Below are 12,400 nucleotides of genomic sequence, written 5' to 3' on the forward strand. Positions count from 1 at the left end.
GGAGATCCTCAACTACCATGTGGAAAACTATAAATGAACTCCCAAGAATCCGGCATTATTCAACAGATGGTCAAAGTTCAGTTTGCAGCCAAGCAAAACATAAGAGCAGGATCCCAATGTCAATTTACAACTGTCATTTTCCAAACTACAAGTCGCCCTGCATTGTTCTTCTTGTGCCAGTACCATCGTTGACACAAAAAATTGTGGTTCGATCGACAGTCTACCGTCCGGTTGACCAAGCTGATCGCGAGCGGCAACCACAACATTAGAGTCAGGAGAGTGAAGGGAAGTCGCTTTTGCCATAAAAACAAAATTTGGTAAAGCGAGGGGCAGAGAGATAGTTCCTGGTCACGGACTGTGTGCAGCTAGCTAAGCAAATAATGGCGTTGAAAGTTAAACTTGGTGGAAAAGGAAGGGTTAGCGAAGGCTTTTTGTTGCTAACCTAACATCAACGTCGTGTGAAAATTTTGTACGTCTGTTGCTCTCCAACAGCCGTGCTTTTGATTATCAACCAAAAGCCAAAGTTCTCGTGCATCCTCAACTCCTCGATTTGCAGCCCAGGTTTTGCCACATGTTTCCTTCTGTCTTGTTACATTTGGCCATCTACTAAAGGTTGGTTTCTGAATTCTTTTTCTCACTTTTTGTTACTTTTTGTAAAAGCTTCTGTATGCATCAAAATATCTCTTTTTTCTTTCCTGAAACAAAATATATACATATACATAGTGAGAGAGAGAGTATTAAATCTGCCAATAAATCATGAAATGATGAAACAAAAGGTGCCTTTATTTATTTATGTTAAGGAAATATATATACATATAGTAGTATAAAACTTAAAAATAAGTTTTGGCATGTCCATCAAATAGATGGAAAAGGGAAACATCATCATGTTTTATAGTCTACATAATAAATATATATGTACCAAAAGAATATACTTTAATAAATGAAAGTAAACTGAAGTGTTCAAAATAATAGAATCCATCTTAATTTCCAGTAAATTATGAAGTTGATTAATTTGTCCTATGAAATAAATGTATGATATTATAAATAGTTGAAGCAACAAAAAGAGAATCTTCATATTTGGTCTATAGTATTGTTATGGCTAGAAATGATCTAAGGCTATCCCTTTTTTTTTCTGCTTTTTGCTGAAACTATCCTAAGATATCTTGACTAGTCGATAGATACATGTGCTTAAATGCATAAAGCCCCTGGTTTTAAAGAGCGTGACACCTGATAATAGATGCCATTTCACCCATTCTACTGCAGTCATGGACGAGAAGAATTCTCAACTAGTGTGTAGATATGGTTTTCATTATGTAAGGATTCAGCATAAACAGGTCTAGGCCAACAAAATATCTCCATTTGAACAGTATCATGAGCAAAACATGACAGACCACTTGCTCAATTCAGGTTTTCAACCTGATGGCAACAAAAGAAAGATTTGAGTTTAACTTATTTTGAGGCTTAAAGTACGAGCCTGGAGAAGCTTGGTGTTTATTTACATACATACTCACCGTGCTAAAGCAACAGCAGCATGTTTACTTTTTAAGGCAAGCATATGTAAAAGCCAACAGTCCACTGACTGCTAGGAAATGAAAACTGCATAATATTAAGTATGCCAAAAGACTTGCAGCAAAGTATAATCTTAAACCAAACTGCAACTATGAAGCAGCACCAAAAACACGAATTCTCTGTTCGATTGGCATCCGGCAGCATGGACAAGTAGCTTTACCCTTCTTCCCATAACTGTCATTGCAGTTGGCACACAGAACTTGGTGTGCACAAGGCAGAAAAACAATAGAGACTTCATCTTTTGAACATATTATGCATTCCCTATCACAGTTGACTTCTTTCTCAGAAGAATCCTCTAGTTTATCTAATTCATGAAGCAACCTAGCAATTGTTTCTCCCTGTGGCTTTGCCCCTTCTGACTTTCCTGTGAGTAAATTATTTGATTGATTTTTCAACTCGGTAGATTGCGCAGAGACTTTTAAACGAGAAAGCTCCTGCTCAAGTCGTTGGTGATCATCCTTATGACGCTGGAAGTCTATCTCTATCTTCAGACGCAAAGACTCAAGCTTTCTTTTATTGTTTACCTCAGCTGCTTCCTTGGATTGTCGTTCCTCCTCCACTTGAGCCAAGGCTAGCTCTTTGGCCTTCAACTCCTGCCTCCACTTTGACTGTAAAAGAAGATTGCACAGCATAATTGCTACACTCTTAAAATTAGTAGATTTAGAATACACATACACATTAAAGATAACGAGACTATAACTCAGGCCTAGCTCACTACTCCAGTTAAGAATAACATGAGACAAAATATTTGTGCATAAAAAGGTCAGTTGTAGAACTAAATAAATCAAACCTCAAAACAGAGAAAATAAAAGAGACAGACATATAATATCCACTAGTATGAATGCACCCTCATAAACAATTAAAAGAAGGGAAACCAGGGAAAGATTGGCTCTCATCGTGAGTCAAGTCATACTTGTGAATCTAATCAATTACAAAAAGAAAAACGGGACATCAAACTACTTGAAAATGCATGAAGTGTTACTAGTTCACAGCCCAAATCTTAGCAAGTTCAGAGTCACACATACGAGAGTGCCTTTGCGTATTAAGCTTGCCTTGGCTACTTTTGATCTAAGATGCCTTCCTAGGCTGGATACATCTACACCCAAAATAATGAGTCTTGTTCTTTCCGACAGATTAACATCACACATACACTCATATTCTACTGGAAATATTCAAGTAAGCATCACAACAAGTGGCTAAATGAATATGTTAATGAGGCAGAACTCAAGAATGTGAATTCCAGCTTCTGATAGGATCACATGCTTGAGCTTTCGTTGTCTAAATAATGAACTTTCGATAAACAAGACAGTGCGCAAGGGGGTCTCTAAGTCAGTTAAATAATTTATAAACAGTGCTAAAAGAGGCATGCCACATAGACATTGAAAATGCTCCATTGATCACCCTTTATTTCACAGCAAGATAACGAAAAACCTAGGCCCAAAGAGATGAAGCAGATATCTCAAGCATGTATGCACGTACATCGATAAGTAAACATGATGTACCTCTGTTTCTTTCTGATCCTGCTCTACTCGAGCTAAGCATCTTTGCAGCTCATTAATCTTCTCTTTTTCAACAGCAATCTCCTCCTGAAACTTAGTTTTCTGCTTCTCCCAAGCCAAAAGCTTCTTCAGGCACTTTTTCTCCCTTTTTGCAACCTCCAGACAAGTTTTGACTGATTCTGATGCATTTAATTTAGATGCCTCCATCTCAGCTCTGATTTCTGCATTCTCATTCTCAAGCCGTCTCACAGCTGCATTTGCGCGGTCCACCTGCCCACTAGCCTTCCGCAGAGCATTCTCCATATCTGACAGCCTCTTCATGGTTGAGTCATCTATTGTGTGTTTCCCCTTCTTCAACCGCTGTATCTCCTCCCTGTCCATCCTCAGTATTTTAAGCTCTGTTAGATCACTACTAAGCTTTCTTGCTGCTTGCATTGCCTTCTGGTGAGCCCACTCCTTCCTCTCTTTGACTTGCTTCTCCAGATCCTTAATCTGATGAAGCAGAGAAATTATCATCTCACCTTTCTGATCTTCCCCAACATGCTCCAAATTCTCATCAATATTCAAATCACGAAATTTACTCAATACTGAATTAACCACATCCTGGCTCTTCAAATTTTGTGACTCCTCAGATTTCTCAGTAGGAACCTCACCCCCAGCAACAGCCAGAGGGGCATCCCCACAAGACAAAGTGCCCACACATGCCTGGTTTTGTGTCTGCATTTGTTTTGAGTTAGCCCTAAAACTAGCGGCAAACATTGCAACATTCTTCTTCAACAAAGACTTCATTGAAGGTGAAAGATTAAATCTCTTGGGACATTCAATATCCCTCTGCAGAGTCATGTCTGTGCAATACGAAAAAAACCCATTCACCGCAAACTCCGCTCCTCCGTTCCCAAACCCCCAACCACCATGAAACCTACACAGAGCTGGTGACATAATACCAACCCCATTATTACCAACACTCTCTACATTGTTCGACACTGGACTACACCCACTAGTCGGGGAAGGAAGTGTCGGAATCTCCATAGTACTAGCCCTACCTACATGAAGATCACTCATAAGCAAACACCACATAGCATCACCTTTACTCAAATGAGGCCTAACTTGTTGCAACAAACAAACCATTCCTGCAAGCGAATACTCCTCCAATTGCCTCAAGTCTGGAAAACCAGGCTCCAATTCCTCTGAGTTACTCCCATTACTACTACCACAACTACCATTCAAATAAGCCAATGAATTATGCAAAATATTAGTCAACACATCCATTCCACCATAGCAATGGCCATTCCGCAATATTGCCTTCAATGCAACATCCTCATCGTAACCTAACGCTACAAGCTTAGATATCGCTTCATTATATAAAAATTCCAGGTTTTTCAATAAAATTTCCTCTAATTGTTCCTCAGTGCAATACCCCCAACCATGATCGTCAAAATTAGTGTTGTTATTGTTATTGGGGTTAGGATTAGGGCTTTGGGTTGAATCGTTTAGACCCAGTGGGTAGCTCAAGGGTTTGAGACCCGATTCGAGTATGGATTTCGATATTGAATCTTTATCAAGAAGACAGCAAGGATCGAATTCCGGTTTCACCGATCGGGACCTTCGGGTCGACCGGATATGCTTCTCTCTTACAGTGCAGCCCATTTTTTTTTGCGTGTTTTCCCTTGTCTATGAATTTAAAAAAAAAAACCAACTTCAGATTTAAAAATACAAAAAAAATTCAGAACCTGCAAGAAAATATTACATGCAGATCAAAATGAGAGCAAAAAGAAATGAAAATTATCAGAAGGGGATGTTGAAGAGAGATAGAGAAGAGAGACTTACAGGGTTTTTGGTGAAGATGGGTTTGTTTTGTTTCAGTGTTGAAGGTAGACGGTGAGTCACAAGGAGAAATGGGAAATATGCAGCTCATTAGTAGTGTTAACCATTTTGGTTCAAAGGGTGTAACATGGGAGGTAATAACAGTGAGACCTTTGTGCATTTTGAGGGGGTCCTTGTGGCAAACGCGCGTTTGGTGAAGCATGGTTTGGGCCATTTTTTGGGCTTGATATTCTATCAGAAATTAGAAGTCCAAAAAACCCAAACCAAACAAAGCCTATCTTCATTGGTATACAACTTTACCTATACTCTTTTTTTTATTTTAATTTTTTTATTTAATATCTATTCTCCCAAAAGATTAAGTTGTTAATTTTGTACAATAAAATTATCAAAATACTCTTAATTCAAAGTTAACTTATTTATTCACATTTAAAAACATTTTTATAAATAAAAATTATCCACAAGATACCAATTGGAAAAAAAATATTTACAAGATATTAACTGAGAAAAAAAACCACCACAAAATGTAAATGAAATTTATCTTAATAATAACAAATGTCCTAGTCGCATTATCATTTATGAATTGCTCATGTTATTGGTACCAAATAGTAGATACTAAACCAAAGATCTGTTGAGGTTGTGACATTTAAATAAATATTGAGTATAAGAAAAGCAAACCCGATGCATTGACTCCATTGACAACTGCTCGTAAATTAAGATATTTATTATTAAGTAATTCAAAGGAGACAAAATTATTAGTTTCCAAGTGGTATTAGTGAGAGAAATGGTGTGCGAATCCAAATTTGCAACAGCAAAGAATTAGTAGCATAAATGCCGGCTTTTGACGGCTATTGGTGAAACTTACAGCATGCAAGAGAGCTCCCCACCACATTTTTCATCATTGATGACAAAAGCTATTCCTCACTTCTTTGTGTCTTTTGCATTCTACTATTTCTTCTACTTTGAGCATTCTTTATGTAAAATTATTTTTTTTAAAATCTATTTTATTAATAGTATTTAAATATTTATTTTTTAATTGATATATAATTTTTATTTAAAAATTAAGATTCGAATCTCTCATTCTCATTTTCCAAATTTCAAAACCAAAAATGTACTTTATTAAATGTAAATATGATAATTGTCTTTTACCGTTTAGGAAGATAAGTGTATTTCTTTTTGGGAAATAATAGGGATTTGGAAGAATTCATTGCATTCTTACTTTATCAATTTTTCGTTCAAAACTGTAAAATGAAGTTACCCAAATGTATGTTGTAACTTGTAAAAGGGTTTGATTTACGAATTTTGAATTAAAAAAACAAAGTCTTTTTATTAGAAAAGAAGAAAGGCAATGAGGATGAAAAGATCAAGGTAAACTTGTAGGAGGAGGAGAGGGTCAGCCCATAGTTTTTTTAAGGTTTTTGGTAGTCTCACGCTTGAGTGTCTTTCTCACAAAGGCTTTAAGAATTCCTTATCCAGCTTTTGTCTTTCATGGCCATCTCGAATCAAGCTTTGAATCCAGTAGCCTTGGTCTACAAGGGAAAATTTTTATATAATATAAAGAAAAACCTGGAATTTGTATGATAAACATAATTATATAAGAAATAGAGAAACGTTAACTCTTCTTTTGTTTATTTATAAATGATTAAAAGATCCATTCAATATTTGCACTCTTTAATTTTGTTTAATTTAATTCTTATACTCAAAATTAAAATAATTTAATTTTTTAATTTTGAGAATTAAGTCAATTTAACCATTCTTTATAATAGCATATGATTTTACCGTAAAAGAGTGATGTTAGCAATGATATCAGCGTTTATGTTTTATTTTTGATGACGTGACAATGCCATGTGACAGTGCTGACATAACATTGACATGTTAGCAAATGACAGATCAAAAATTTTTTGAAAAAAAATCTACCATATCATAGGGGTTAAAGTAAATAAAAATATGTAGTATAAAGATTAAATTGAACAAAATTGAGATATAAAGGGACTAAATTAAAAAATATTTAAAAAATAAAAAAGAATATTGATATACTTATTAATAAGTTAAATATTTAAGTGTAAAAGATTTACGGAGTTAAAAAATATATATAAATATTTTCTTATTTAATTATTTGATTTTAGAATTTGTAAAATTTTTTCATACAAAAATTAAGTTTGAATTCTCTTTCTATAAAAAAAATTTAAAAAAATTTCACACCTAAAGTCAAATTTAGATGAATAACTTGTATTATATTAAAATAAAATAATATAAAATGACTAAATATGTTGATTTGATTACAAGTTTCACAATTTACAAATGTACATTTTTAAAAAAATTTTCAATTCTTATCCAATTTATCGTTTACCTAAATTTACTCAAATTATCAATATATATTAATTTAGTTACAATTTTCACAATTTACAAATACACATTCTTTTGAAATTATTCAACTCTTACCCAATTTACCTTTTAATTAAATTTACTCAAGATTTCTTATAAAATGATTTTATTTAAATTCAAATACCACAATCACATTCTGTTAAATTTAAATTTAAATTATTAATTTAGATATACAAAAAATTTATTAATAAAATAAAATGATACAAATATTTACATTTATATTTAACTTTATCAACTATAAATGCAGTCTTTAATTTAAAAAATTTTAACTTAAAAAATAAAACTTAAAAATATTAAATAAAATAATAAAATAAAAATAAATAGATAATTAAAAAAGTGGAGCTTAAATTCTATGGTGGTAATAAAAAGTTTATTATATTCAAATTAAATAAGTCAAAATGAAAAATTACTTTTATAATCATCGTTAACTTTATATCTTCGTTCTTCATTTAAAAAAAAATAAATCAACATATTTTACTTATTTAACTTTAGCTTAAAAACTAAATTAAATAAATTTTAAATTTTTATACTATTATAAATAAAAGAAAAAATAATTTATTTAGTCATTTTATATTATTTTAGTTTAACGTAATAGAAGTTATTCATCTAAATTTGACTTAAAGTATAAAATTTTTTTAAATTTTTTTATAGAAAAAGAATTCAAACTTAATTTTCATAAAAAAGATAAATTAATTTACATATTCTAGAATCAAATAATCAAGTAAAAAATAGTTATATATATTTTAATATCATAAATCTTTTACACTTAAATACTTAACATATTAATAAGTATATCAATAATTTATTAAAATATTTATAGTTTTTAAATATTTTTTTAATTTAATTCTTCAACATTTCGATTTTGTTCAATTTAATTATTGTACTATATATTTTTTAAAATATTATTAAATTTTTTTTTAATCGTAGAATCGATATGTCAGCATGTCAATGTCATATCAGTATTACTTCATCATCGTATATTGTCATATGATATTGTCACGTTATCACTTGACGTCAAATAATATGCCACATCATCACCTCAATACCATGTTATCAAAAGTGAAATGTCACCGTTTATGTTGTCGATAATGTTATCTTTTAACCACAAATTAGATATTGTTAGAAAAAAATACTAAATTAACTTAATTTCTAAATTTTAAAAATTAAATTATTTTTAATTTAAATATAAAAATTAAATTGAATAAAATTAAAAAGTAAAATACTCGATACGTTTTTGACCATTTATAAATAACTAAGTCTAATCCGTTTACAGTTGAGTAACAACGAAGACCTTTGCCCATAGATACATCAGAAACCTTTGAAAACTATCTATTTCAATCCTGTCCAAAACCAAACTAACAAAAGAAAAAAAAGGCACCAGAGCCATGGCTGTGATGTCAAAGCAAGATCCATCACCTGCCCTTGTAGAGACAGTACAAGAAATCATGAGACTTTACAGATCACTTCCACCAAGGCCTTCCATCGAAGAAGTTGAAGCAGCCAAGTGTGTTCTCCAAACTGTTGAAAATGAAGAAAAACTCAAGCTTGAGGAAATCTCAAAGGAACAAGCCGCTGAAGATGTCCCTGAGGAACTCTTCTCTGTTCTGCAACAGGTGAGGAAGACCATGGTGTTGTTTCAAAGCCATGAGCAAAAAAAAGAAGCCCTTTACTTGGTTGAAGCTGACAAGATGTTTGAGACCTTTGATGGGTTGATTCAAAGGGCTTCTTTACTGGTTTCCGGGGATACCCAGGATGAGAAAGTGATTACTTTTGGGGAACAGGTAAGGAAATTTGAGAGAGAAAGTTTGATCAGTGATGACAGTTTGGTGAAGAGAAAAGAAGATGGTGGTGAATTAAATAAAGATGACGCAAAGGGTATAGGTAGAAGTTCTTCTACAAAGGCTTCTTTCTTTTCAGGTAAAGCATAAAACATTTTATATTTGTTAGGGAATTTTGGTTTGTTGTGAAATTTTGCATATACCACGGAATTATATATACAATTTCAAGAATATAGTTTAAACCAGTTTAGTTTTTTTTTTCTTTTTAAGTTCATTCATTGTTGAATGTTTTAATATGATGAAATGAAAGGAGTCATTAATTATAGTGATTTCAACTTTAGATCAGAAAGGTCAAAGATGTTGTTGCTTGTTTTTATTTGCATCTGTAATTAGAGAAACGATAAGTGCTTTTCTTCTTATGAGAGATTATTTTCAAGTTTTCCTATTTCAACTGGCAAGATATCCCTGATACTGTCTTGAGTCTTCTAGTTTCTGGTTTTAAATGACCGTTTTCCCTTGATTTCAAGCCTGCAGGGCAAAGATTTGCTGAGGGTGTATGTTTTGTTTTGGTTGGGAAGCTGGAATCTAGTTTTTTTAAAAGGAAAATTTCTGATATTTCATCAGTTAAGCCGATCATTATAATCCCAGCGTTTATGTTTTTCCCTTTATCATCTGGATAGTTTCCTTTCTTGTTTTATATGGATTGAAAACCTGACTCTCCAAGATAGGCGCATGTAGTTGATGGGCGAGGGAAGTGTAGTCCTAAATAAAGGCTTTTGGTGTATTTGCAGGTGAAGATAGCAGTGAAAAACTAAATCTAATGAAGACAGCAGCCCTTATTGAAAATACTGCTAGAAGTGGAGCAATAGTTCTTGATCTTAGGGGCAAGTTAATGGACCAGATGGAGTGGCTCCCCTTATCAATTGGGAAATTGAAGGATGTGAGTGAACTGGACTTATCTGAAAACCGTATCATGGCCCTGCCACCCTCCATTGGTGGGCTTCAAGCCTTGACAAAGCTTGATGTTCACTCTAACCAACTTATTAACCTTCCTGATTCAGTTGGGGAACTTGTCAACCTAATAGAGCTTGATCTCCACGCAAACTGGTTAAAGTCATTGCCAGCTTCTTTTGGGAACTTGACAAACCTCGTGAATCTAGATTTGAGTTCAAATGGGTTCACCCATTTGCCAGAGACGATTGGAAATTTGGCCTCTTTGAAGAGACTAAACGTGGAAACAAATGACCTTGAAGAACTTCCATACACAATTGGAAATTGCTCCTCATTATTGGAGTTAAGATTAGATTTTAATCAGATAAAGGCTCTTCCTGAGGCAATTGGAAAGCTCGAATGCTTGGAGATTCTTACAGCGCACTATAACAGGCTCAAAGGGTTGCCAACAACGATGGGTAACCTTTCCAATTTAAAGGAGCTTGATGTAAGCTTCAATGAGATTGAATCCATTCCTGAGAACCTGTGTTTTGCAGTAAGTATCAAAAAATTGAATGTGGGGAAGAACTTTGCAGATCTAAGAGCCTTGCCAAGATCAATTGGAAATCTTGAGATGCTTGAAGAGTTGGATATAAGTGACGACCAGATCAGAAATCTGCCAGATTCTTTCGGATTATTGTCAAAATTGAGAGTTTTTCGTGCTGATGAGACTCCACTGGAAGTTCCACCAAGAGAAGTAATCAAATTGGGTGCTCAGGTATTGCTAGTCCGATTACAAAATTAGCTTGTTGGAATCTTGCCTGTTTAATTAGTTAAGACATACTAACTTATTTAACCTCTTCGTTCATTAGGCTGTTGTTCAGTTCATGGCCGATCTTGTTGCTAAGAGGGATACCAAGTCTCCACCAGCAAAGAAGAAGAAGAAGGGTTTTTGGTTCAGGATTTGCTCAATTTTTTGGCATTTCCGGACTGCAAATGCTAGGACCATGTAACTAGTGAATCACTACTCACTACTATAAATGTTTTCTTTGGCCTCTTGCGCCTAGCTCGAAATGTTTTGGCATCTTTTCAAGAGATGTTCTACATCAGTTATATTCCTTGTAAATTATTTGTGGGATTGCAGAGCTCGCTGCAGATGGTCCAATTACTTGGTTCAAATTCAAGTGAAATGAGAAACATTGGTATATAAATCTCTTGGCATCTTTTCGTCATGCAACAAATTCTAGCTTTTGTATAAATTTTTTTTCTGATGCAACTGTCCTACACAGGAACTGCGGGATGATAAAGCGTCTGTGAACAGTATCAACGGAATTTCATCAGTAATTAATATGGGAAAAAATATATATAAAAAAATAGGGAAAGGGGAATGTATTGTTCTTCTTTGCAAAGAAGTTGTTCATTGCTGTACAAAATCATTTTTATCTATTAAAGTTTTGCAGAAACTGATTTCTTCCATTCGTACTACTGAACTCGAAGAGGGGACAGCTCATTTAAAGCATAAGTTCTACTTTCATATACCCTTACCATCTGATTAAAAAATTCCCAGGACGGCAGGTGCTGTGCCATTCAAGGCAACTGTCAAACTACGCTGTTCTTGTGGCCATCATCACAGGGAGCATGTAAATGTTATCAAAAGTTGACTAATGAAACAGCGGAAAATTTTGAGATGTCAACATCTAAAACAAGGAGGCTTAATCAGTCTCGTGTCAGCACTTAGGTGGATTCTTTTTTAAAAGTTGCAGACTTTTTTCAGAGAAGTTTCTCCACAAATCCATTTCTCTCTTCTTCTAGTATTTGTCAAAATCAGGACAAAGCCTTTGGGTTCAAACTGTTCACAACATTCTTGAAGTCTGAGACAGAGGTCAGTTTTGCTGATTTGCATGCAAAAAGAAACACCTTCATTTCGACGATCATTTTTACTCACTACTCTTTCCTTCTTAAAATGATTATTATTTTTTATTTTTTACCAAAATTAAATCAAAATCTTTAATTTTATTTAATTTTATATTATTTGCAACAAAAATTATATTATTGATGTCCAATGTTATTCAAAATGAAAAATAAATTTATAATATAAAACTTATCAAAAAATTATAAAAAATTAATTTCAGATATCTAAAATAAAATAATGAACAAATAAAAGCAACCAAAGGAGACAAAGTCTTGAAATGAGCATATATTCTACAGGTTATAAAAGATTTATCATCGCTTACTAATACTAATATTAAAATCTATTATGCAATTTTCTACATTTTAATTTCACATGTTTTGGTTTCACAAATCTTCCAAAACATAAAACCAAGAATTTTCATGCTTGATATTAAAATCTAAAGGTGGTTTTTTTTCTGTAAAATAAAATTTGAAAATAAAAATTAAAGCTGAAATGAAAAAAAAATT

At 33.2% G+C, this 12,400-nt stretch overlaps 2 protein-coding genes across 4 annotated transcripts; one reads left to right on the top strand and one right to left on the bottom strand.

Annotated features, from left to right (window-relative positions):
• Window positions 1-1,337: 1,337 nt before the first annotated feature.
• Window positions 1,338-5,034, bottom strand: LOC110422643 (RING/U-box superfamily protein). Of its 2 annotated transcripts, none has more exons than XM_021436643.1 (3): window positions 4,896-5,034; window positions 3,072-4,739; window positions 1,338-2,177 (listed from the first exon to the last, which is right to left on the bottom strand). In XM_021436643.1, the coding sequence occupies exons 2-3, from the start codon at window positions 4,713-4,715 to the stop codon at window positions 1,659-1,661; spliced, it is 2,163 nt and encodes a 720-aa protein (XP_021292318.1). In that variant the 5' UTR covers window positions 4,716-4,739; window positions 4,896-5,034; the 3' UTR covers window positions 1,338-1,658. The 2 variants fall into 2 exon arrangements, with proteins under 2 accessions (XP_021292318.1, XP_021292327.1); XM_021436652.1 differs by having other exon boundaries at window positions 3,072-4,798; window positions 4,896-5,011.
• Window positions 5,035-8,560: 3,526 nt separating this feature from the next.
• PIRL4 (plant intracellular ras group-related LRR 4) lies at window positions 8,561-11,458 on the top strand. Of its 2 annotated transcripts, XR_002445293.1 has the most exons (4): window positions 8,561-9,191; window positions 9,844-10,760; window positions 10,855-11,184; window positions 11,272-11,458. XR_002445293.1 is itself a non-coding variant. In XM_021429487.1 (3 exons), the coding sequence occupies exons 1-3, from the start codon at window positions 8,660-8,662 to the stop codon at window positions 10,993-10,995; spliced, it is 1,590 nt and encodes a 529-aa protein (XP_021285162.1). In that variant the 5' UTR covers window positions 8,561-8,659; the 3' UTR covers window positions 10,996-11,193. The 2 variants fall into 2 exon arrangements, 1 of the variants encoding a protein (XP_021285162.1); XM_021429487.1 differs by lacking the exon at window positions 11,272-11,458 and having other exon boundaries at window positions 10,855-11,193.
• The last annotated feature ends 942 nt before the right edge of the window (window positions 11,459-12,400 follow it).

This window comes from Theobroma umbraticum, unplaced genomic scaffold (genome assembly GCF_002168275.2).
Source record: "Theobroma umbraticum cultivar Fairchild unplaced genomic scaffold, ASM216827v3 scaffold_30.0, whole genome shotgun sequence".
NCBI lineage: Eukaryota > Viridiplantae > Streptophyta > Magnoliopsida > Malvales > Malvaceae > Theobroma > Theobroma umbraticum.